This window comes from Harmonia axyridis, chromosome 6, assembly GCF_914767665.1.
Source record: "Harmonia axyridis chromosome 6, icHarAxyr1.1, whole genome shotgun sequence".
NCBI lineage: Eukaryota > Metazoa > Arthropoda > Insecta > Coleoptera > Coccinellidae > Harmonia > Harmonia axyridis.
The window spans coordinates 8,625,919-8,652,723 of NC_059506.1; the positions used below are offsets into that span (position 1 = coordinate 8,625,919).

Here is a 26,805-nt window from a genome sequence, read left to right on the forward strand (position 1 = left end):
TCACTGTGTATCGTTGTCGCCATACTCTTCCGTTGTGAATAGTTGTTTATTTATACAAATTACCCATTTTGACTAATATCGACTGTTATGTTGATATATTGAAAAGCATATTACACAGATTAGAGTCTCACTAATTTCAAAATTATGAGGACTGAAAGTACAGAACATTAAATATTTGAGATTTCCAATGATAAGCTCACTTTTTTTCCAAATTGTGTATATCTAAGATCAAGTGCTTCAAAATATCGCCAGCTAGATTGAGGCTTTTTCAAGTAAAAGATGAATAGGCAAGATGTGCTTGTATAACTATGAGATAGATTGAATTATTTTGTTAGATGATAATAACAACAATCGTCTGTAATGATGTCGAAGTTGGGTGAAACTGTTACTTGATTTACTCATTCATTATTTCCAAAGTAATCAGGTGGTGATAATAGTGGTGAATTGAGCAGTTTGGTTTGACGTGGATCAAGCCTGTGTTTTTCAGTCTTTTGTTGGCAGCTCCTCACATGTGAATGAAACTTTTGTAAATTTAAGAAAATCATGATGCCATAAATTTTCAGTTCATGACGCAGACCACAATAATTATGTCTAGGTGAATAAAAAAAAATTCTAGTGGTTTATAAATGTTGTACTTTTAACTAAAATTTCACCCTAATTTAAGAAATTACGTAATTTTCTGGAGTGACATGATTTCTCGAGTGTGTTCTTTGCTCAAAATTTTTGTTAATGGTGAAGTATATGATGAAGAAGGTAGTGCTTTTGTAAGCATTTTCTAGTATTGATTTGGACTAAATATAAAGGAATGCACAGCTTTAATGATATTAGTGTATGTAATGAGGACAGTCAGAAGTCACATCAACCAATTGTTTCAATTTCAATGAAAGAGTTTCTGTAGTTTTTTCGCTGGAAGTTTCTGTTGAAAAGGTCATTATTTTTGTTGATGTCAGTAAGAGGGGAGTTGAAGTTCATTATGATTGATTTATCAATTTGGATTCGATTTTTCAGAAGGGACATGATGAGATGCTTGTCGTAAGCCTCCAATCTGTTTATAGCTTCATTATTATGTTGGGCATCATCTCCATCCATCACCTACTCCGAATATCGTTTTGAATATTGATCCAATGCGATTAGTCATACCTCTTTAGTTCTCGAATGGAAGGATATGATATCCTGAAAGATTTAATATTTTCCAATTTTGCTAGGAAGTAGTCTCTCAATGATGGTCGGCGAAGTTTTACATAATGACAATTTTAAAATAAAAGCGAGCCGATTTAGCGAGTAATATCATACGAGATTTTATTGATTTAATTTTTTGGAAATAAATTTCTCTAGTTTCCATGATGCTTCACAAAAGGTAAAAGAGCATATGTAATCGAAGAAAAAGCCTGGCGATAGTTAGCTCAAGGTTAAATTTAATGAGTCATTTGCAAAAACCCTTCACATAAGATGTCATTGTACAGGAAAAAAATCAAATTTCAGATGCTATTATGGATTTTGATCTCTTTTCTTTTCATTCAAATTTCGTACAGTCTATTATTTTTTTAGCCTTATTATGTAATCCTTGCGCGTTTTTATGTATACCATAACTCTTTTTTGTAATTAACATTTTCAACCCTTCTAACTTAAATCACCTTCTCATTTTGTTCTTTAGAGCTGATTAACTTGAGCAATTTCAATTTTCTTCTAGAATTTTAATTTCGATTTATTAATGTAATCTTCTCAAATTTTGTTGATAGGGTCAAGTGGAATGGTATAGATAATTTTTGGAGGTAGAAGGGAGAAAAGATCTGTTGATCAAACGGGAACCACCCGGAGTTATCTGCACATTTCTTCTTTTTAGTTGATGAATCTCTATAATTTACTTATTCCTGTGGAGATATTTGTTTATGACTATACTCCATATTTGAGTGAAGTGAACCGCGAGATAAGACAAGGAACTTGGATAAGTTCTAATTCAATTATTTATGATTTACCCGTGAACCAAAATTAAAATATTTTGATGTTTTTGTGCAAAATTAAATCGAGTCCTTATCTATAGAATACAAGAAACTTCACAGAATAAACCAGCAATACAAATTCTGCTGCATGGACTACATCATAATAAAAAATAATTAATACTCCTATGAGTTGTAGGCATACTGGGGGTGACAAACAACTCAGACGAGATGTGTTTACATGTTCCTATCATAATATGGAACAACAAATGAATGAGATAAATTCGATTCCAGTAAGGGTGTCGTGATACTGAAATTCTAAATTGGTTTCACTTCTCGAATGGCTAGCTGATTAATTAATTATTTCAACTCCGAAGTAATTAAAATTAGTCTGGTATCTTAGACTTGAGGTCTAATTGATTCTTTGTATTTCTGAGGATGGATAGGGATCCTTTGTTTACTATCATTAGTTTCTACGAATGGGTATCCATCAACTTGAGTCACCAATGAAGTTATATCAGTAAAAAAATTCTATTATATGTATGTAATTGATTCTGATTTTGAAAATGAGAGGGTAATATCACGATTGAAACATGTGAAGGTTATTGAAAAATAACATAGCTTACTTGTGAATGTTTTGAACAGTAAGTCCAATTGATCAAATTTTATTGGATTTTTGTCAATTTGAAACGGTCGACTGCTGTTTATTACCGGATTTTTAAGCATATCTACATACAAGATATCGTTTTCATAAACGACTCTTGCCTTCAAATGTCGAAACATTCTAAGTACGCTTAAAAATGTCATACTCCATTATCGTTACGTCGCTTTTAAAGTTTTGTCATCAGGAGGGTTGTCAATTTCCCAAAAAAAAAGCAACCCTCGAACCCACAATCCATGGTTTACAAAACACCCCTCAACAAACCCTGTTGTTCAACTGAACACATCATAGTGACCATAAATAATAGTACTGTTCTCAAAATCTAGAAGCGTGCCGATCCCTTCATTCCTTTCGATCTAGAGCCTTGAGTAATTTTTTGGAAACTACTGAGTCCAGATTTCGGAGCCCTATTTCAATGTCAAACAGTAATATCATCCGGACCGTGTTGAATGTGTGAAAATTGTGAAAACTGTTTTCGTGAATAAGGGACAGGTTATGGTCGATATAATCGTCCATCTGAGAGAAGTTACAATTGCTAAGATAGTGACAACATTCGGAGAGACTGGATATGTTACTGATGTCTTAGGTTAGGCTCGTAAATCATCGAAATGCAAGCTCGGCCGAAACTTATGCTGCTGTAAGTGAAAGCGTTAAAGAAAGTTCAAATACATATATGCATTCCTCGGTGCGCATAACATGCTAGGGCGTATCTAGCATCTTTACATGGTTCAGTTCACACAAGAACTGAAGCCAGCTTATCATGGAGTGCAAGGAACATGGCGATTGGGTGCTTGAACAATGAAGTTTACACGAAGATTTTTCGCATAGAATTTTCTTCAGCGACAATGCACATTTTTCACTTGGTGGCACTTGAAAATCCTCATGTAACTTCTCAGAGATCATTGAATCCACGAAAAGTGAATGGTGTGCAATTTGGTCTAGTCGAGTGATCGGCCCATAGAGTAATAAACATAGATAGAGGGAGTACACGCAATTCTTACATGTTCCCAACAATGTTAGATTACGTTGTCGGATTGTGATATATTTTAAAATCCACAATTTTACTATATCGTTATGAATGTATGTAGGGTTTTTATATCGTTGTCTAGGGGTTTATATAAAAAAGGCCGCCGGAACTTAACTATTGTTTATTTACACTTTGTACAATCTTCGTCAATTGAATGTACAGCCACTGAACTTTCGTCTATTGTCTATCGAAGCTATTTTATTCCGTCTAACTGTTAATAGTCTAATTATCGAATTATTCGCGTTGATCCGTCTATATCTAACGTCAAATTATCTTACTCGCTGCGTCTACTATTTTACGTCGAATCATTTGCGTCTATCACGTCGAATTCTTTAACCTTTCCCGTCTCGTCTCTAACGTCCAATACCTTACTATGTCCGTCTACTATCTTACGTCGAATTCCACCCTCGTTCGTCTGTATCGTACTTCAGTCTCCGTTTTAAGTCTCAAGTACCTCTTCCCCTTACGTCTTCCTATATCGATAAATCTGCATAGTCCAACCTTTTAGGGTCGATCGTGTAGTTCTCGTTTCGTTAAGTCAGTAGCGTATCATTCAGTCGGGTGTTAAGAATTTGGATCCCACACTCGGCCATCCTACAGTGAATCCGACTCGGATTCATACTGTATCCAAGACTTCATATACTCCGAACAAGTCGATATCCGAATGGGTCCTTCGTGGTTTCCTATCTTAACTACGTCATATCTGTCATTTCTCTTCACTTTGATCACTTCGTATGGTCCTAAAAATGTCTTATGCACTTTTAATCCTGCTCGAAATTCAGTTCTTCTAATCGAAACTAGGTCACCTTCTTTGAAAAATACGGCTTTACTCCTTTTTGCGTTATAATTTTTCCGATTTTTATCTTCGACTTTCATTAAGTGCTGCTTATGAAATTCTCCTCTCAAATTTTCTCTGGCTTCGTCAAACTGTTTCTTCACTTCTTTTGCTATAAGTTCTGCTAACACAATATCTTCCTTTTTTCTCATCTTATTCCCTTGAGCTATTTTCACTCTCTCTAACAATCCATTTTCGTCAAGTGGTTTTTCTTCTAGTGCCTTTTCCGGTTTCGACAATCTTCGAGATTCTTGGTATATTGGTTCGTCATCTTTTTGTATTATATTCATCTTAGTATCAATAAACTCCGTCTTTTTTGGTTTATCATCTCCAATAATTCGTTTCTCTAACTTTCTGAATTTTCCATCGTCTATGTACGTCAAATCAATCTCATCGTCTACTATGCTCGCATCAACTCTGATACTCATCAAGAATTTTTCTTCTATTTTGTGAACAACTATTTCTTCATCTCTTATGAGTACTTCTGCTTGCTTCAATAAATCATTTCCAACTATAACTTGGAAATCCATAGCCGGTTTAGGTATAATGTAAAACAATATATCAAATTCTTCGCCGTCTATTTCAACCTTTTTCCTTATTGAACCTAATGTTTCAACCCGATTTAATCCTATCCCTTTAACTAAGATCTTATCCGTCGAAAGCGAATCGTCTCTGAAATACAATTCGTACACGTCTTGTCTAATGGCGCTTATATCACTGCCGGTATCAAATAATGCTACTAATTTAATTTCGTCAAACGTCAATGTTATTGCATTTCGCGGTACTATATTCATAGTATTTACCTTTTTAGAAGTTTGAGTCTGTTGTGAAATTTTGTCAGGACAGTTCGATGATAAATGACCAAATTTCTTACAACTAAAACATTTCACGCCTTTACTTCTGTCTGGACACTCTTTGGATTTATGACCGTGGGTTCCGCAATTATAACAAAGTTCTTGCTTTTCATTCCTATTCTGATAACTGATTTTTTCTCTATATAGAGAAAAAATCAGTTATCAGAATAGGAATGGAAAGCAAGAACTTTGTTACCTTCTTAAATTCATTTTTTCCCTCATGTCTCATACCGTCTCTTTTGATCTTGAAAGGTTTAATATCTCTGACAGGTTGTTTCTGGGAAATAGTTTCATACAGTTTCACTTTTTCCTTGAATTCTGGAAAGTTTCTGGCACCATGCAACATGATTTTATTTGATGATTCGTCTTGTATACCATCTATAATGTATTGAATTACAACTTCATTTTCTATATTGGCTCGACTAGCTATTTCCCTCATGATCAATACATATTCTTGAACATTTTCGTCATGTCTTTTCTTTCTAAACATCAAAATTTTATGAATTTGTGCACTGTTTACATTGACTTCAAACTCCTGAATCAATCTTCTCTTCAAAATACTCCAAGTTCTAATACCTTTTTGAGATTGTATAAATAGTTTCGCGAGACCTTCCAAAGATTTCTTTGCAAATATCAACTTTTGCAAGTCATTCCATCCCGTCACTTCTGCAATTTCTTCGAAATCCTCGATCCATATTTCTATTGGATAATCGTCTTTTCCGTCAAACGACTTGATACTGTCTTCCACGTCTCGAAAAGTCAATGAAAAACTCTGTTTTTTCATAATTTTTCGTCTATTGAATTTGTCATGTCTTGAGGAATATTTTTTTACGTCACTGTTTTCATTCTCGTCGTCAGTGTTTTCCGTCTCGTCGTCATTTTCGTCATCTCTCTCCGATTCATCATTTTGTTCAAAGCCATATTCGAATTTTATTAAAAATGAGCATATACGATCGATAATTACGTCATCGGTTCCACTATAATCCAAGCCAAGCATATTGGAAACGGTTATCAGGTCTGAGAATTTAAGTTGTTTATGAACGTCTCGTACTTTCGTCAAGTGTTGGTCTGAGTTTCTGTCCCACACAAAACCCGAAAATTTACGTAGCGCTCTACGGACCTTATGCGGTTCGCCTTCATCACCGAAACAAATAAAATGTAATGCTTTGACAGCAGATAATTTAGCATTGGATATTTGATTTTCGATAAGTGTAATATCGCCTAAAGTTGACATTTTCAATAAAAGTACTCAGTCAATATTCAACGAAAAACTGAAAATTCAAATTAATGGAAATCAAAGCAGAAAACTCTAAAATCAATACTAATTCGACTATGCTATCTCAACTTAAAATTATCAAAAATTCGAACTAATAGCGAACGTTAAATGGCTGTATATTCTCATAAAATAAATCAAATCAATAATCACAAATATCAACAATGTTCAAATGCAATTTCAAAATTCAAAAATGTTAAAAACAAATATAAAGTCTCTTCTTTGGTCGTCTTCTTCAACAAGCCTCGCAATATGGAAATTGGAAAGATGAACGTCCTACCTTGAAAGTCTGCATACAATTTTACCATTCATCCTCTGATTACTGCGGAAAATTGATCTCGTTTCGGTCCTTTCGTCTACTGGATCAAAACTCTCTCGTCTACACCTCTGGTACTGGCTTCTTCCGTATTCCCAATTGTTGATTGACTCACTGGCAATTCTTCCTCGTCGCAAATTCTGGACACTTCTACGTCGATTTCGATGTCTTCTCCAAATGATTCTTCAAAATATTTGGTTCTCTTCTTCTATCTCGGACAATGTAGGGGTTTTCTTCTTCTATCCCGTCGATGAAAAGTTTTTTTCACTTTTATCCCGGACAATGTAGATAGGGCTTCCTTCTTCTTCGATCCCGGACGATGTAGGTGTTTTTCACTTCTATCCCGGACGAGCCCCCAAAATGTAGGGTTTTTATATCGTTGTCTAGGGGTTTATATAAAAAAGGCCGCCGGAACTTAACTATTGTTTATTTACACTTTGTACAATCTTCGTCAATTGAATGTACAGCCACTGAACTTTCGTCTATTGTCTATCGAAGCTATTTTATTCCGTCTAACTGTTAATAGTCTAATTATCGAATTATTCGCGTTGATCCGTCTATATCTAACGTCGAATTATCTTACTCGCTGCGTCTACTATTTTACGTCGAATCATTTGCGTCTATCACGTCGAATTCTTTAACCTTTCCCGTCTCGTCTCTAACGTCCAATACCTTACTATGTCCGTCTACTATCTTACGTCGAATTCCACCCTCGTTCGTCTGTATCGTACTTCAGTCTCCGTTTTAAGTCTCAAGTACCTCTTCCCCTTACGTCTTCCTATATCGATAAATCTGCATAGTCCAACCTTTTAGGGTCGATCGTGTAGTTCTCGTTTCGTTAAGTCAGTAGCGTATCATTCAGTCGGGTGTTAAGAATTTGGATCCCACATGTATATTATATTGAATGAAAATTATATTTATTTGAGTGATTCACGATTAAATATGCAAATCTGAATATTTGGATCCGATATTATTGCTAATTGTTGAATTTATAATAAGCAGAATTTCTTTTTCTGTATCTACCTGCTGAAATCCAAGGTTTGGCAGATATTGCTCTCCTAGTGTAATTGGTTGTTTCACGTCTTTTGGTGCGCTTGAAGTTTCTTTTCTGAATTTCTGATATATTCAGGTATTTATTTCAATATATTTCGAGTAAATATGAAACGTTGATTCACTATGCGACATAAGAAGTGCGTTCTTCGAGGAGAAACTCGCGAATTTAGCAAAATATCGTATCACTGATATGTTTTCATTTCAGTGCGCTGTCGAATTTGATAGTTCATGGTGGGGATAAAATTTGCTTACTGAAAATGACATATGCTCCCTCTATATATGTTTATTACTCTAACGATTGCCCCTTACTTTTTTAAAAATGAAGGAGTCACTAAAACCATCGATTGTCATCATTAAAGCCAAATAATTACAGATTTTATTGGCCTGAAATTAATGATATGCACGATAGATGTGATTCCAGCAAGATGGTGCAACAAGCCACAAAACACTTATTTTGTTTTGGCTTCAGTGCAAGAAACTTCCCAGGACGCGCAATTTTTCGTTTCGACGATGTGACCATGATACGCAGATTCTGACCCATAAGAGATCACCCGAAAGACATTAAAAAGATAATGGCAAGGTCCAAGTATTCAGAAAAAATACAAAAATAAAGAAAAAGAAGTATGATTTTCAAGTGTGTAATATCATACGATATTAATTATCTATCTGGTTAATGTATCAACAAATAGATTTTCACGCTATTTCATAGGAATCATAATCAAAAGTAAATCCAGGAGAAATCATGTCATCAAGGGAGGGAAGCGATATACCAGTTTCACCCTTATTAGGGATCATCAGTACCGCATAACTCAACACAAGATGACAAACAACAGATTCCCACGTCAACTAGGAAAATCTTCTGTTTTTTAGCCAAAGCGATATATCGCTACTCTCCCTTGATGACATTCATTCTTCTTGGTTTACTTTCGATTATGATTCCTATGGAATAGCGTGGCAATCTTCTGTTTGATAATGGTTATGTTGATGGCATATTTGTTGATACAGTACCAAGTGCAGGTGTTAGACAATTTCATATTATTTATTGTCGGAGTATTCTATTGAAATAAAAATTTGAACGATATTTCAAATGAAAGTGTGTTTTATTTACGTTTACTTTCGGAACCACAAAAAGGATAACCCTTTATCCTTCATTTCGCTAGCAAATCTAATCCTCAATTGTTGATGTTGAGGTCAGTCAGGTCAATAAAAGGCACACGAACCCACTATCCTCTGTCGGAACGTCATCAATCTGAGATGGCATAGATTCACAGTTCATTCTCAAATCATAAACAGAGTGGGTAGAAAGAACAATGAGTAAGCAATCTTCCGTCTTCCTTTGAAATTCGCTGCCTCCCATCTTTCTGGCCCTAGAATTTCCAACACATTGGACAAAATGGTATCCATCCTTTGAATTACATCTCTTCAATTCGTACGTCGCTCCCAGAAGAGGGAAATATGGCACAGTTGAATAGAGTGCCGTATAGAAACTTTCCATTGGAGAAGGAATCAATTCTTTCGCAGGCAAGTCACGTCTGAGAGGAAGGAACGTTGTAAACTGCAGGAATGACTCGCTGCTTCCGGTTGTTCCGGAAAATGGATTGAAAGTCGAAAATTTTAACATTGGCTCTGTAACGGCTCAGTTTGCTGTTCGCCATGTTTTGGTGACCGTACAAGATGTATTCAGATTGTCATGAACTGCTTTATGGATATTTTCGCTTCATTTTACATAAAGAAAACTGGAATAGATTTCCATACTCTATATATTCTTTAGGATAGAATTCGAAACACACTCCTAGTTCGTAAAATTTTATAAAGGGTGGCCCAATAAAATATTTCATTTTGAATGACCGGCTATACGGGCAGCCCTCACTTTTGAAGCTGACATCTTTTGACAGGTAGACGATTATACATGAAAAAAGAACATTCTGTAGTTACAGTTCGCAAAACTAAAGCACTTATGGATCATCGTGAAGCACCTTCTCAGACGGCGATAGTGAAATTGCTGGAAATATTTAAGCTGATGCGTCAAGTTAGTTATGAGAAGAATTGAAAATTTTGCAGTAACTGTTCGCAAAACTATAATACTTTTGAGTCATCGTTAAGTACCTTCTTGGCTGACAGTAGTGAAAATGGTGGAAATTTTGTATGGGACAAGTGATGTGAAGAATCGAAACCGTGTGCGTCGCTTAAGAACAACTGTGAATATTACTGCTGTTGCCATAATTCTTGACGAAAAATTTAGATTTGTCGATTTCTTTTCGATCTTGGAAATTCTACAATTCGAAGGGCGCGTTTGGATTTTGCGAGAGAGCATATCCATTGGGAAGGGGCTGATTGGGAAAGAGTTCTCTTCACAGATGAGTCTAGATTCTGCCTCTACCATTGTGATCGACGTTCCCTTGTATACAGACGTCCACATGAAAGATATGCTCAGTGCACTCCTTCCCAATCAGCCTCTTTAAAATGGATATGCTCTCTCGCAAAATACAAACGCGCCCTTCGATGGGCTGGGCTAAGAGCTGGGCCTCTTGCCGCGACACGAGGCCTTAAATCATATTCTCTGAAGCGAATTCTTATTGTCTGAGTGCTAATTTGCTCAAGCTGATTTTGAAGGAGGCGAGCTGTTGCAAACCATTGTCTCAACGAAGAAACTCTCAAGTAACGTTCTTGAATGGCAGTTGTTACCCGTGGTCTACCCTGTCCTGGTCTTCGGACATTCATACCTGTCTCCCTGAATCGCTGCAACATTCTGGACACACTTGTATGGGAAACTCCAAACCTTTCTGCAATTCTTGTGTATGTCCACCCTTCTTCTCGCAAAACTACCGCTTGGGCACATTCCTCTTGGGCCAAATTGCTTGTTTCGCGTTGCATAGCGATCGAGTGTAGAAAATCAAATGAAAGAAAAACTATTGATCACTAGAATTGATCGAGAACAACTGATTTCAGAATGGAGTCAATACATTCAAAATCTGATAATCTCATCTTTTTTTATTCCTTCTGGGAAAAAAACATCTGTATTGAAGAAAAACGTTGAAAGTGGATAACATATGCATGCATAATTCTGATAAAAATAATTATCATTGAGAACACCTTCAGTTGTAGAATAAATTTGAGATTTCCATAATGTGTGTTAATTCTTTTGCGCAGTGTATTTGAGTGACTCCCGATTGAACATGCAAATTTGAATATTTGGAATCCGATATTTTTCTAATTGTCGAATTTATAATAAGCAGAATATTTATTATTTTCTGTGTCTACCTGCTGAAATCCAAGGTTTGAATACTTTTACTCTCCTAGTGTCATCGGTTGTTTTTGGTCGCGAAGTTTGTTTTCTGAATTTCTGATATATTTATTTCAATATATTTTGAGTTAATATCAAACGTAATCACTACGGGACATAAGAAGTGCTTTCCTTGTGGAGAAACTCGCGAGTTGAGTGAAATATCGTATCACTGATATGTTTTCATTTCCGCGCGCTTCATGTCAAATTTGTTAGTTCATGTTGGGAACAAAATTTGCTTACTGAAAATGACATATGTTCCCTCTATCTATGTTTATGACTCTGAGCCCACAACTGACGGAATTGACATTCTGAGTGTGGATATAAAGCTCGGTTAACACGCTCCCATATATCGTAGCAATTTCTCGGTGTGAGATTGAGCTCTGTATTACTCCGACAAATCGAAAAAGTCGCGTGCTGTTTACACGCTTCGATAAATTGTAACGATTTCTTGTTGTTGCCACCTATCACCCCTTCTGGAAAGCTGTAGCGATGGAGGCATCCAATATTTTGTAGAGGCCACCTATGTTAGATCTCCCGACCCTTTTCCCATCTAACATGTGTGACATGACGGTTAGAAGATAAGCAATTAAGTAAACCCTATAAAAACAGTTCAAGCTCTCCGGCAGGAATTACAGATTGGTTGGGATGTAAAACCTCAGGAATAAATAGTGAAATACAGGTCAAGAAGGTTGGCATTATCAAATTTGTTGGGTGAGAATCGACATTCATTAGAGGAGACGATCTGATGCCATTCCACATTCCAATGTTGACATTCTCTGCACCACTTTAATCGTTGCCGGCGATGCTCAACCGTCAGAGGTAACACAAGATGGGGGTTGATGATACTGCAGTCCAAACAACCTTATCCGGCGGTAAACCGTTTGGACAGTTACATGATGGCCTTGTTCTCCTAACCACTCATCAGCCAAAGATCGAGTTGTCGCAAATCGGTCTCTAATGGCCATAAGTGTTAGACGTCGATCTGGAACTTCATGTGTGCCCCTTGAACGTCCAGTGCCTACTCTTCTTTGATTTTGGGCATTATCAAACCACGCTTGACAACATCTCATAACAGTAGTTTGATTCCTGTTCGTACGGTTAGCGATTTTTCGAAATGACAAACCCACCTCCCGTAGACCAATGTACACGTGCTCTAAGCATTTCAACAACAACTAAACGTTGACTTTGGATTGCCTCAAACAGCTGTTTTTTTGTGAAATTTAAAAAACTTGCAAAAAACGACTACAAAATTAAAAAAAAAAAAAATTGTTTAAATGAAAAAAACTTCACGATTTTTTTCTCCAGATTCAATCATTTACTCCTTTCTATACTATTTATGTTTTACCAAAAAAAAAATTAAAATAGCTCCTTCTGGGTGCTGTAGTTTCTTTGCTCTTTCCAAATTGGTCGCTTAATTTCTTCAATAGTCCTAACCCTGTGAATCGAACTTCAACATGTTGGACCAAGTACGTGAAAACACCGAATCTATAGCCAATATTTATGTGAGAAAAGATCCGTATGGAATAACATTTTCAAGCTTTCGTGTTGAATGCATTCCCTAACCATGAAAACTTTAAGGTACATTCGCGAAAAAAAAAATATAATTCAGTGATAAATGAGCCATCTGAGTTGAGATTTGACTTGCATACAATACATGTGTTCTACATGCCCTAAGACAACCTTTGACAAATGATATTTGCACTCATTCTCAACATTTTTTTCCTATAAACATAGGTTCTATACGTGTCACTTGTTCTCTCGGGTATACGCTCTATTAGTGTGACGTCACACACCGCCATTTTTGGTTCACCTGTTAGTGTTCGGAATCCAAACAAATAAATTGTCATTCAAATTAGTAAGGTGTCGTTGAAGGAATTGGATTATTTTCATGAATAAGAGTATTTGAGGAACGATTTCAGTATTAATTGATAGACAGAAGGAACGAGGTTAATACCAGTACAGTCCATTCAGGAATTATTGACATCGAAGTAGGCCATGAACGTCTAGTCGCGGCTTTATTTCTGGTTACAAAAATATCACTAAAAATTGCTATGGTTCATCATAGAAATAACCAGTTCAAATTTTTGTATCCGAAAGATCCTGAATTTTCGAAATTACGATTATTACGAAGGGACGCATACAGTCATGATTTCATAAATTGAAATTCATTTCAAGGAAATCTAATGAAGAGATATCTATTCATTTAAGAGTCGCCCATGAAAGACCCCATTGAAGATCATTAAAATATGCATATTCCTTTTCACCAAAGGCTCTTCAAAAATTGTTGCATTACTGATGGACACTGGATACCAACCTGCTTGCAAAATTCTTATCAAATAACTCTTATGGATCCTTTTAACTGTGGTGTCTAAACTGGTGAAGAAAACAGAAAAAACTGGTTGATAAATTTAAATATTGTAGCTTAGTGAATGGAAGAGACATATCATAATAAGACAGAAATAAAATTCAAAGAATCCATTTAGTATAAGAAAAGTTTTGACATCATAGTTGTACTGTAACTTTCAAAATTGCAACCAATTTATCAGCCGATGTGTAAATTACTTTCTAAAGTCACTATTTATTGAAACTGTTCATGACATGAATGATTGATTAAACTTATATAAAAAAAATAGGTACTATTTGTACTCGAGTTTTCTGTTTTTTATTGAAATGATTTCATAATAGTTTGTATTAAATTACATAAATTATTTTGCCCATAACAGCTTTTACTCACTCACTAAAAGCATTTTTGCATGAAATTATTTTTAATTTGTGAATTTTAAAATTTTATTGCATTCTATTATTATCTTCAAGTGGGTAAGGGGTGAAGAAATTCTTGAAGTTACTCTTCTGGATATATTTTTCGATTAAATACTCAGTAAAAATTGTATAAAGCAATTGAAATTTATTAGATTTTTGGATTACTCATTGAAGAACAAAAAACAGATATAACAATACTTAATTTCAATATAGAATATAAATGAACTATAGATGCAATGCCAAGACTTTGTTTAGCAATCCAATTATAAAATAATTCTCTCTTCATAGATTTATATAATCCTCATGATCACCACTGTCAAAACAAAACATCCAGGTAAAAATCCAAATATCCAGCATTCAAAATAGTGCTCCTTCTACTTTCACCCTTGAATATACTTGAAAAACATTTTGTTTTCTTTCTAGAGTCCACTGTTGAATAATGCTGGCATTTTCAAATAACCAAGTTTCCTTCAGATAAGGGAATTCCACATTTTGTAGCAAATATTCTCTGTATTCACCATAAAATCGTACTCAACTTATTATATTTTTCTGTTTATCAATAAGAATTTTTCTTTTATTAACTGTTTTGAACTTATAACCAATTAAGTTCATGTAAAGTTGTCTTTGATTGATTAAAATCCAGATGCTTTTTGGTCAAATTTCATCCAGGCTGATATATTGGTTGCTTTTGGCTCGGCTTCTGGTAACAATCAAATAATTCAATGATTCTTTGAAGGTGAAATCATATTGCACAGGTTTTCTTCCACTAATAATCCAGGTTGAAATGACTTGCCTTCTTCTTTTTTCAAACAGTACTGTGAGAAATACTCAAATAAACTAATCAATGTGTGTTTGAAATTGATACAACTTTTAAGTTTCAAAATTTCTTCGATCAAAACCAATAACACAAACAAACTGAAATAAATCCATAGACCTAATATATATTAGGATATTATTATTAGGATATTAGGTCTATGAATAAATCTAACCTCCTGTCAATGACATTTCCAATGCCAACCCGAAATCTGCAATTTAAAATGTTACTGAATGCGCCAGTACCAACTTAATTTCGATTTTCCAAAGCCACCCGGGATGTCAATAATTCCTGAATGGACTGTAAATTTGAATCCTGTATCATTTCCCAGATTTAGTAAAAAGCCGTTTTTATTAGTTGAACTTCAAGTTCGAACTTACTGGCATTAATCTCGTGCCTTCTGTCTATCAATTAATAGTGAAAGCATTCCTTAAATAATCGTATTTATCAAAATAAGCCAATTTCTTCAACGACAACGTACTAATTTGAATGACAATTTGTTTGTTTGGATTCCGAACACTGACAGGAGAACTAAAATGGCGGTGTGTGACGTCATCACTAATAGAGCATATTCCGCCCGTTGTACTTCATTCTTGATGATTCGCCAGTTGGAAGGTCTGGCATCTTCTGTGGTACGCTGCTCCTCCACTAAACCACCCCAAAGTCGAGATCATTACAATGTCACTGTTGTCTGTTATTTTATCCAGATGAGTATTTCTGATGATGCTATATTCCTTGGTTCTGTTGGACATATGTTCTGATTTCTGATTATTTCTGAACTATTTGCTAATATCATGAACATAGACAAGCGAAATATTCACAAAAACTTTGCGATGCAACTTTTTTGCAATTTTGATCCATCTACTTTAGAACTTTTAGCTCTTTGAAGAGGGTTCACCTTCCACTCAATCTTATCATCACATATTTCGAACATCCAACTTTCATCTCAAACTCTAGTACAGTAAAATTCACATGAAATTGATCTTATATCATATTTCACTACAGAGTAATAAACATCTATGACTTCACTAAACTGGTATGATTTCAATCCCTTTCTAATCTCTATGTTTCAATCCAACCGAAATTGACATTGAGTTTCTGATCATAGCTTGTTCTCATCATTCAAATTCAGTTCTTTCAATTCACTTCCATAGCAACTCATAAAATTCAAAGTAATCAACTAAATTTTGTCCGGTTTTGAAATTCAAAATTTCCAGTCTTTTTAGTAAACTTATTCAAAAAATCTATTAAAAATGTGTGACCCCTGCTGTTGTGATCCATGTAACCCATGCTGTTACACCATGGGTCCATGTCCAGCAGCTCCCCCTTGTCCAGTGCCCTGTGCGCCACTGTGTTTCCCAGTTTGCCCACAACCAGTGATGACCGTACAAATCACTTGTCCTGTACGTCCCTGTGTACCTTGCTGTCCGCCATGTTGTGGAGGGTGTTGTTGAAGTGGAGATTCCCAGTGGTAAAATGTTACATTTCCTATTACCATTTCCTTAACGAAATTAATTTCAGTGAACTCCTGTCATATTTTATAAATTTATAATTTGTATCCCATTTGTTACCTTTCGGTGTATGGGTTTCATTATCTACATTTTCTAACTAAACAATAACTCAAGAATAATTCTAATTTGATTCAATAAATGTCTTCCATTCTGTCCTATTTGATGTCATCATTTCAGTTTCCCTGACGCTTTTCCCTCTCTTCTTTATTTCCTCTTCTACCATATCCTCCCATGTTTGTTGCGGTCTCCCCCTTTTTGCCTTTTTCTCAACCTTTGCCTCCCATATTTGTTTGATTGGTCTCTTCTCCTCCATACGATGTAAGTGTCCCCACCATCCCAACTGCCTCTCACCCACAAACCTTTCCAATGATTTTATCCCTAATTCACCTCTTATGTCCTCATTTCTCCTTCTGTCCATCCTTGTAACCCCCTTCACTCCTCTCAAAAATTTCATTTCTACTGCCTGTAGTTTACTCCTCATTCTCTTTGTTGTGTTCCAAGTTTCACATCCATACGGCAGAACAGGTCTGAATATCGACTTAAACACGGTCATTTTAGTTTTCTCTTCGACTTCAATTCTTCTTAGGAATTTCTTATTGATTGTGTGGTATAATCTGCCGGCTTTTTCAATTCTCTCGTTAATCTCCCTTTCTTGGCTTCCCGTATTTTCTATGTTCACTCCTAAATATCTGAAACATTTCACCTTTTCAACTTCCTCTCCCTCAATTTCCAATCTCCAATCATCCTCCCATTCATCGTTCAATTCCATCACTTTTGTCTTTCTTCTATTTATTTCCATCCCATATTTTCTCAGTATTCCATTCCATATATCCAAATTTCCCTGTATACTCCTCCTTGTTCCCGCCATCAATACGATGTCATCCGCAAAGGCACATTCTGATATTACAACTCTTCTTAAGTTCTTAAAACCAATTGTAAGCTTCTCTGTTCTCTCCTTTGCCTCTCTGATTATCTCATCCAAAAACACTATAAACAATGTCGGACTCAGCACTCCACCCTGCCTCAGTCCCTCCGTTGTCTCAAATAATTCCGACTTCATATTTCTGACAATAACACAGTTCAAGCTTTCACAATAAACACTTTTAATAGACTCAACCAAAATTTTATTTATCCCTCTTGTTTTCGATATATCCCACATTTTCGATCTACTAACCCTGTCAAAAGCTGTCACCAGATCTATAAATACAAAATAAGCCTTTCTTCCACTTCTTTTTATCTTATGAATGGTCTGTTTCAGAGTGAAAATGTGGTCTTGTACACTTCTCCCTCTCATAAACCCACTCTGAGCTTTATCTAGTGTGTCCTCTGTGCTTATTCTTAGTCTACTCTCCAATATCGCTTCATATACTTTGATAGCTGTACTTAGCAAGTTTATACCACTATAGTTATCATTTTTCTTTCTGTCCCCATTCTTGTAGGCTGGTACTATCATCGCCATTTTCCAATCTTGTGGTATTTCTTTTGAATTCCATGCTTTCTGACATATTTCCCTGAATACATTTATACCCTTTTCTCCCATGTTCTTCATCATTTCCGGTGTAATTCTATCGTATCCTGCAGCTTTTCCATTCTTGACTCTTCTGAGAGCTACCTTAACCTCTTCAATGCTTATCAAGTCTTCCCCGTCGTCCTCCCATCTCTTATCTTTTTTTGTGTATCTTCTTTTTTGATTTCATTTCCCTTCAGTAATTCAATGAAGTGTTCCTTCCATCTCTCCATTATTTCCTACTCTTCCACAAGCAATCTGTTTCTTTTACACTTGATCGATGTATTGTCAACCTTCTCCCCCTTCCTCATATTTTTCATGACTGTAAAAAAGCTTTCTATTTTCCGTGAATTTCTATACTAATGATTAAACATCAGGGTATACCACCTGATGATCTAGGTATACGTTTTCATGTCTTTGGTCCTAGAAATATATATTCTTTATTCTTTTTAAATTCTTTGATCTTAATCCAACTTGTACATAGTGATTCTATTAGAGCTCATTTTACTTCAGTAGGAGTAAGGATTCTTTGTCAAGGTGAAAGTGTTCCTATTTCATATCGGATAACATCCATATTATTTGTAATATTTTTTTCTCATCAAATCTCGATTTTGAAAATTCAACTTATGTTAAACCTTTTTTTAATATTTCGTTATCTAATTTTTGTTGAGAACTCAAAAATTAAATTACTCGTCTTCAATCGAATAACATTTTCTCCATGAGAAAGTTTACAAATTTTATTCCTTTCGATGTTGAGTTGTTGAACATTTTTCTTGGACGGAGGAATAGGTTTTATTTTAACATTCAACTGAATTTTGATTGAATTCTTCGAGTTGACTTGAAATTAACTTTGTTGCGAGATAATCAAGAACTGAGTTTTTCATTAAGTTCATCCGGTAGCAACATTTCATAAGAATCTATTTAATACACTTTCGCATTTCTTGTGGAACAAATACAGAAATATATTATGATATCTTAGAAATCGAGGTATTCAGAACGGTAAGTCAATATAATCGTTTCAATTTCCGAATTTAAATGAACTCCCGTAGCTGGGTGGGTTTCAGAATGGATTTTTTCATCTAAACCTGGATGAAATTTATCGAAGATCATTTTTGCTCTTCACTAATCTTATCTCTTTTAAATGAGAATTTCCTACTTGAAAAGAAGATGAAGTATTTGAATTTACAGGGCATATAATCTGTATAAGGCTATCAACAAAGTTCAACACCTCTTATGTTTATATTGTACTGTTTAAGATATATTTTTCATGGATTCTTGTATTTCAAATACGTGTACGTAGATGTTCCAAAAGAAATATTTATCATAGGTAACATTATGTATGTGTGGATGAGTTTCATACACATAAATGAAAAAATAACTGAAAAAAAATATTCAGATTATCTCGAACAGAAACAAAGATATAGCGCATTTTTCAGAAACTTTGTGATATCTTTTTATTTCGAAACTCGGGGGTCCTTGAAGAATTGTTCTCTAAGACTTAAACTCCTCGAGATGCTTTCATTGAGCATCGAATTTGGAACACTATGTACAGTAACGTTGAAGTTATATATTTAAATTTTTTGCAGATTATCAAGGAAAACACTGAGTCGGTCAAAAGCATTGTATCGGTTGGAGTGGAAACTGTTGAAGAAGTAATCGTCATTTGTAATGAACCTTTGTTATATAACTTTTTGTCGGAGCTGTTGAGGTCTGTGAAATAAATGGTCACATTCTATTTGCAGGGATTCATTATTCTGTGTTCAAAATATTGCTGTATCATTCCTCAGAATTTCATTCGTTGGAGTCCAGAATATGAATAGTTCTATGTGGTTTCCTGAACATTTAACTCGTTCAAAACCCATTAGAACTGTAACAGCTTTCCTCTGAGAGCTGAACTGACACTCATCATTGGCTTACATGGAATCTTGGGTTCAGTTGATGAAATAATGAAACAAAGCTATTCCTAACGTATAAAGAGAAATTGGAAGATTCATACGAAATCATTCAATCGTTTGTTCCAATATATATAGAAGTAATTACAGCTTGAAACTTGAATTTTCAATTATAACTTTGGTCGATATTTCGGAATTATTTAAAATATTTTATTATTTTCGATTTAACCGCAGGTTGTGGAGTGATAATATCTTTTGTTTTAAATGAAACAATCTCATTATTAGGTATTCGATTGGCAATTCAATTCAATACATTCGAAAACATGTATTCTTATAATCATTTTTTGTTGAGATAGGGACCTACATTAATGTTTGTATAACCACAAATCTAAACTCCTTAGGGCCAATTGTACCATTCAAAAAATAAACATTTATCAACTAATCACTGTTTAGTATTAACCGATGTTTAGGCCAGTTGCACCATTTGCCTAATAATAATATAGTTGGTCATTAAAAATTCAAACATTGTTTACGTTCTGATTTCTCTTGCACCATCTGTCAAATGATGTTTAATGTGGCCTAATCACCGAATACACTTAACAGGAAAATTTGGACGTTTATTTTCCCGATTAGTTTTAAACAGGGTTCTGCGCATAGACCTAATATCAATTTGACATTATATAGGTCTATGATTATGAGCAACTCAAAACGTCTAAACATATGACTTATTACATAACCTGAACATTTTTTTTTTTTGACATAACTTGATGGTGTCACATTGTGGTTTTGTGAAGAATTTCAGAATTGAGATATGGATTCAGATTCAGACCGTGACTTATCATCCAATGAAAATTTATAATAATAATTTGTAATTTATGTTAACTTTGGCACTACAATAACAGAGAATATTATACTAGAAAAATGATAGTCCTGGTTTTTCTATGATCACCGTCGATATTTTGAAATGTTGCCAAACATATCTCCTGTTTAGCTTAACATCGATTATTATCAATCGGTGAAATCGGTAGAAATTATAATCATCGATTAGTACTAAACATCATGGGCGCCCGCAGGGGGGGCCAAGGGGGGCCATGGCCCCCCTTGAGATTTTGATTGCCTCATTTTTCAGTACAACACCCTCAATATTACTTTCTCAATCCAAAGGGCATGGAAAAAAGGAAAGTAATGGATTCTCAACAATTTTCCGGTTTTCAATGAAAATCATGGATGCCTTATCGTTTTTCAATAATTTTCATTTTGCCCCCCCTGAGAAAAGTTTCTGCGGGCGCCCATGTCATAAAGTAACACGTAACATTCTTTATTAGTTAAATTAACAATATTATCAAAAATACTTATTGTCTAGCGGTAATTGGTTTGAATATAACACCCTGTAGTTTGTTCCGAATGCTTTAAAGTGGTTGAATTGAAAGCGATTCAGTATGGAGATGAAAAAAACTGCTTTCTATAGTGTGCAGAAATTCTGAGAGAGTGATATTTTTACATGATTTATATTAAATCTAGTCTATAATGTATGTATAAAGTATGCAACAATGTATCACATGTTGATTCTTGATTCCAATTGGTACAGGGTGGACAAAAATACAATAGTTTTGTGCGTGCTCCTAAAGTGACGCGTAACATTCTTTATTAGTTAAATTAACAATATTATCAAAAATACTTATTGTCTAGTTGCAATTTGTTTGAATGTAACACCCTGTAGTTTGTTACATTTTTAGATCAATAAAAATGAGATGTTTCCAAACATGTTTGGTACTTGTGGTCTAGCAGACAGAATATGAAAGAAATTATTTCTTATCAATTTAAAAAAAAAAACATACCAATTAGAAATATTGGAATCAACATGTGATACATTTTTGGAATCAGCTCAGCTAGAATCATCGGAAAATTGAGACAAAATGGGGGTGTTCCATTGAAAAAAATGACGGTGACGTCATTACGAACGGTACCCATTAATTTCCTCTCTAGCGCACTTGCTTTGTACGATGTTCGAAGTTGTACATTCGCTTGATCTCATTTCTTTTATCGAAGCAAATAAGTAGAGGGTAGCACTGTACGACGACTTTCGCGAAATCATAGTTTTACCTCTTTTGGAATGGTTTTCTTTTCACGAATATTTCAAAAATATATGAGTGCTTTGTACGAAGTACATACCTATCATTAAATTTTTTTTGCGAAAAACGAAAAGTTACAAAAAATGATTGTGTAAGGGATTATGTGAAAATCCCACAGGACTCAGTGATTTGTGAAAGGAAATATCTGAGTCACCACGTGGTGTTCCCTCTTAAAAGTGATTCTCAATCATAATTTCCACAGTAGAGAAAATGCAATTGAATTTGAATGTTTGTCTTCAAAAGGCGTTTTCTTTCTGAAAAAATCACATTTTTAGTTGCCACTAGTGGCGTAAAAAAAGGGCATCGCGATTCTTAGAAGAGAAATGACTAATGGAAAATACCGAATATATCATTGTAAGAGAATGAATTTTAGATATTTTTGATGTTTGAATATTCCTGATATATTGTTGGTTGTCATTCAATATAACTTCCAATGGATGAATGGAAATGAATTGATGAAAACTCAGATGAATCATGCAATTTCAGAATATTCAGAGTTTTTAAATACAATGAAGGTAGTATAATATGAACAATTATTAAAATGATTAGTTACCTCCGGTCAGATCTAAGTCAGCTTATGCCTGAAAAATTGTTTTTTGTGAGTCTGTTTGATAGTTATTGAATTAAACCTTAAGTAATGGATTTGTAATTATATTGTTTTTTATTCAAAACTTACTAAAGTAAGTTTCAAATAATAAAAATAATTCCAGTATTCTGATTCTTTCCTTTGACCTGAATAGTGAACAATTCGTTGTTATTTTTTTCTGTGATAATAGATGAGATTATACGAAATACTTTTCACTATAATACTTACTCATCTTGATTTATTTTATCCATAATGAGTTTCAATCAAGTGAGGACCGAGGTTGGTTATTCTGAGAACTAGTGATTCATTATGGCAATATTTCATAGAAATTGATATTTTGTCATTATGAACACCTAGTATAGCTCCCAAAGATCTTTAAGAAGTCATTACTTACCTCCATTCTTGTGTATTCACTTGAAAAATTTCATCAGAATGAATTTATTAATTTCAAAGTTATTATATTTTTTCAAAGAACCTTCCATTAATGAAAAATCGAAATATTTCAAGTATTTGAGGAAATAAATGCCTTCGAAAGTTTCATTCTTTTTATTGACAAGACATACTGGGAACATAACCCCCTATGGATCCGAAAAAAAAATTCTAAGAAACAATTTAAAAGAAATTATGAAAAATTGGAGATTTTTCTATTCGAAGTGGGACTAAACACTCCCCATGAGTCAACACTAGTTACGCCACTGACTGAATACAGGGTGATTCAAAATTCAGTATCAAGCTTTCAGGGACGTTTCATGTTCGCAAAAGCTTCTTTACCGAACTGCAAAGCGTTAAAAATTTTTTAGTTCATAGCTCAGTTTTTGAGGTATTGAAATCAAATTTGAAATATAGGTTCGTTGGCTTCCTTATCCAAAGTTAATGTTTGAGGAAACTTTTAATTCAGATCACGAAGCAATACGTAGACCTTTTTATTTTATTGGGATAATTATTATATCACATATATTAAATTCCAATTGAATATAGCGAAATACTGAAGATGATTTCACCATATGTTACAATCCACCAGCGGCGTACTACAAAAAAGTTTGAGGGGTGAAAAGGGTTTGGCCATGAAGAAATATCTACCTGTAGCTTGTTACAATAACTCGGCATAAAATGCCCTATTACATTATCTATATTTCGAACTTGTTCTTAAAATATCAAAACTGAAGAAGCTACGAAAATTAGACTGAAGAAATCTTGAAATTTTATTGGTTGGGTAATGAAAACAATTTTTTTTTGACCTGAACGCCATTTAAATCTTGATATTGAATTATGAATCACTCTGTATGAAAACTATAGAAATGCACTTGGTTATTTCTTTTTCTTGGAAGTTTACAGAACTATAATTTGACTTCTTTCGGGAAAGATTATTTTTCAGGGAAATAGGAAAATAAATGATGATTATAAATGAGTCTATATATCATTACTTTTATTATTCACACATAAATTTCTTACAAAATATATACAGATACAACTATACAAAATTAATAAATATACAAATATATCCATTTCAAGCTTCAAATCAAATTCATTCACGAGATTTTATTTCACGAAGTTTTTGCTTCTTTTCTGAAATAATCCTTAAATGGCAAAGAAAACAGATGTTTCTTTTCCATTTCTTTTTATCTTTTATGTTTATCAAGGTGCTATTATAACCCAGACCCATTTTGAAATCTTCATACGATCCAATATTATGTATTTGACCATCTGCATTCTCATTTGGAGTTGAATATTCAAGAAGAGGTTCAAAGTTCTTGATGTATTCTTCTTTATTAATACTATAGTATTCTGTAGACTCATTTGTATTTTTTGAACTGGCCTCAAATGAATTTTGAATGATTTCGCATGATCGCATCGTCGAACTAAATTCTGAATAATCACAAGTAGACAAATTTTCATCTTTTCCACTAGTATTCAATGTCGAATTAGAGAAATGTGAATGCTTGGAGACAGTATCGAAGGTTCTTGTGGATCCGTCCTCAAATGCAGTGACGTATTCCTTAGATTTATCCAAACATGATAGATATTCACTTTGGTCAATGCTCTGCAAAATAAGATGTCGAATTAGTGACTGTTGTTAAATATTCTTACATTGAAGTGATTCTACTATAAGAAAATGTTCACGTGGAAAGAGTTAAAATGGTAAAATATATTCTTCCACGAAAAAATATCATAACGTTTTTTCTATAAAAACTTCGATATCTTACAGTGATAATACACACTAGTTCAAGTCATTATGTACAGAAAAATCATATCAAATAATAACTGGCACTTACCTTAAATGAATTTTCACTGTTTTCCACTGTGAGGCTCTCAGATGTTTGCCTATGTGAAATACGACTTGGACAGCCACACAGAGTTTCATCTTTTGCACTGGTATTCAATGTTGAATCAGAGGAATCTGAAAGCTCGGTGGCTGTTTCGAAGGATATTGTGGTTTCATTCCCACATGTGCAGTATTCTTCCGAAATTTCCAAACATGATGAATAATCACTTTGGTTTATGCTCTGCAAAATAAAATGTAATATAAGTTACATGTTCTTGAAAATTTTTACATTAGATGTAATTGGTTATAAGAGAATTTCCAAGGAAAAAAATTCTATATCTATACGAACTAAGGTATCTTAAAGAATATATACAATAGTTCAAGTCATAATACATAAAATGCGGAAATTACTTGATATAAATAAGTCGCCCTTACCTTGAATGAATTTTCACTGTTTTCCATTGTCACTGTATTATATAATATATGCGCTGATGCGTGTTGTTTCTTTGGCGTAAGTTTTGTTACTAAACAATTGCAGGTATTTTCAAATATTTATAACTTAAAATGCTACCTGGACCGGACCTATCAGAGGTCAGATGAATCTGCGCTGATTCACTGAATTCATCTCAATTATGTTTCTTCTTCTTCCTTATGATTATTACCTGAGTATTTACCAATGAATCGTTATTAATTTCTGATAATTAAAGTCATCTTTTTTTAATTTTGGCATATCCCGAGATATATATTTTTTTGAAAAAAGCCCTTGACGATCATTTCGAAAATTATATTATATTATTGAAACTTGCAACATAGATTTTATCTTTTTATTGATATTCTTGGTTGAATGATCATATTTATTATAAGTTTCAGTGCTATATCCTTTTTTTGTTGACTAATCGGCTCCGCTCTTTCTCTGCTTTATTTAGTTTTCAAAAATATAGTTTTTTTGGGCACATTAATGATATGGACATGACATAGTCATATAGAATGATTTGTTTCGACTGAGAGGAAAAGAGAAATTTTTTATAAAGAAATTTTATTCTTTTTCCTCACAATATACGCATAATAATCCAAGTCTGTCTATTGAATTGTTAGGAAAAAGAATAAAACTCGTTACCATATCATGGACCAAAAAAATATATATATATATATTTTGGAAAATTGAATCAAACAGAGGAAGCGTGGAGACGATTCGTCAAAAAAAAAAATTTAAATCTGAAACTTATTTTGAATGTAGCCGTTTGAGAAAGAATAGTGATAAAGAAATATTTCAAGTTTCAATAATATAATATAATCCTCGAAAGGAGCATCATAGTATTCTTATTGTTTATGTGCTGGAAAATCCCAAGAAATTATTTTATTCATATTTGTCTTTCTAAAAATATCCTTCCTGTGTCATTCGATTTTCTGAAAACCATTTTCTTTCCAAATTTTGTCTTGATATCAGCATGTTTCTTAAATGCTTATGGCACTTGACCTACGATATTATTACTTCATTAAATGAAAAAAAATCTCAACTTATTTAATATTGCTTATTTTCATTACATGCACATCCTTTTTCGGCTAAGGCATTCTAAGTCGAACATTCATTTTTACTTTAAACTTCAATTAAATAATTATCGAATATTACTTTTAACACATTTTAAATGAATATAGTTTTTTAATCTGAATATCATTGTGATTTACATTCATTTCTAATTTGAATTTTCAATGGATCTATAAAAATTTTCTTTGTTGTTCTAGGTATTTTTGATCGTACCAATTTTTAATACATGGCATATTGCTGGATCCACTCAAAAATTTAAAGGAGTTCTCTAGCAAGTTTAATAGACCATATTCCTAGAGATATTTTTTATTGTGTGCAATATATTCAGTAAGTAATAAATAAATGATCCGATCAATAAAAACACAGCAGAAATGACCAAAAATACAGGTTGTTCAATGAATCTTTCTTGATTTTACTTCGATTTAAATTATTTACATCAAAACATGAAATGAGTTTTATCGATGAAGGGAAATTAGCATGAGGAAGTTATATTCTTTTTCCGAACATTATACACATAACAATTCAAAATTCAATATAGTAGTTTTAATTTGA

The 26,805-nt window shown here is 33.8% G+C and overlaps 2 protein-coding genes across 4 annotated transcripts in view; one reads left to right on the forward strand and one right to left on the reverse strand.

Moving 5' to 3' along the window:
• The window catches only part of LOC123682785 (potassium voltage-gated channel protein Shaw-like), a 403,607-nt gene that overhangs the window by 40,905 nt on the left and 335,897 nt on the right, over positions 1-26,805 (forward strand). The window lies entirely within an intron of this gene.
• On the reverse strand, positions 23,882-25,286 carry LOC123682792. Its single transcript, XM_045621579.1, has 3 exons — positions 25,143-25,286; positions 24,718-24,948; positions 23,882-24,485 (listed from the first exon to the last, which is right to left on the reverse strand). Exons 1-3 carry the CDS (start codon positions 25,167-25,169, stop codon positions 23,970-23,972), a joined length of 774 nt encoding a protein of 257 aa, XP_045477535.1. The 5' UTR covers positions 25,170-25,286; the 3' UTR covers positions 23,882-23,969.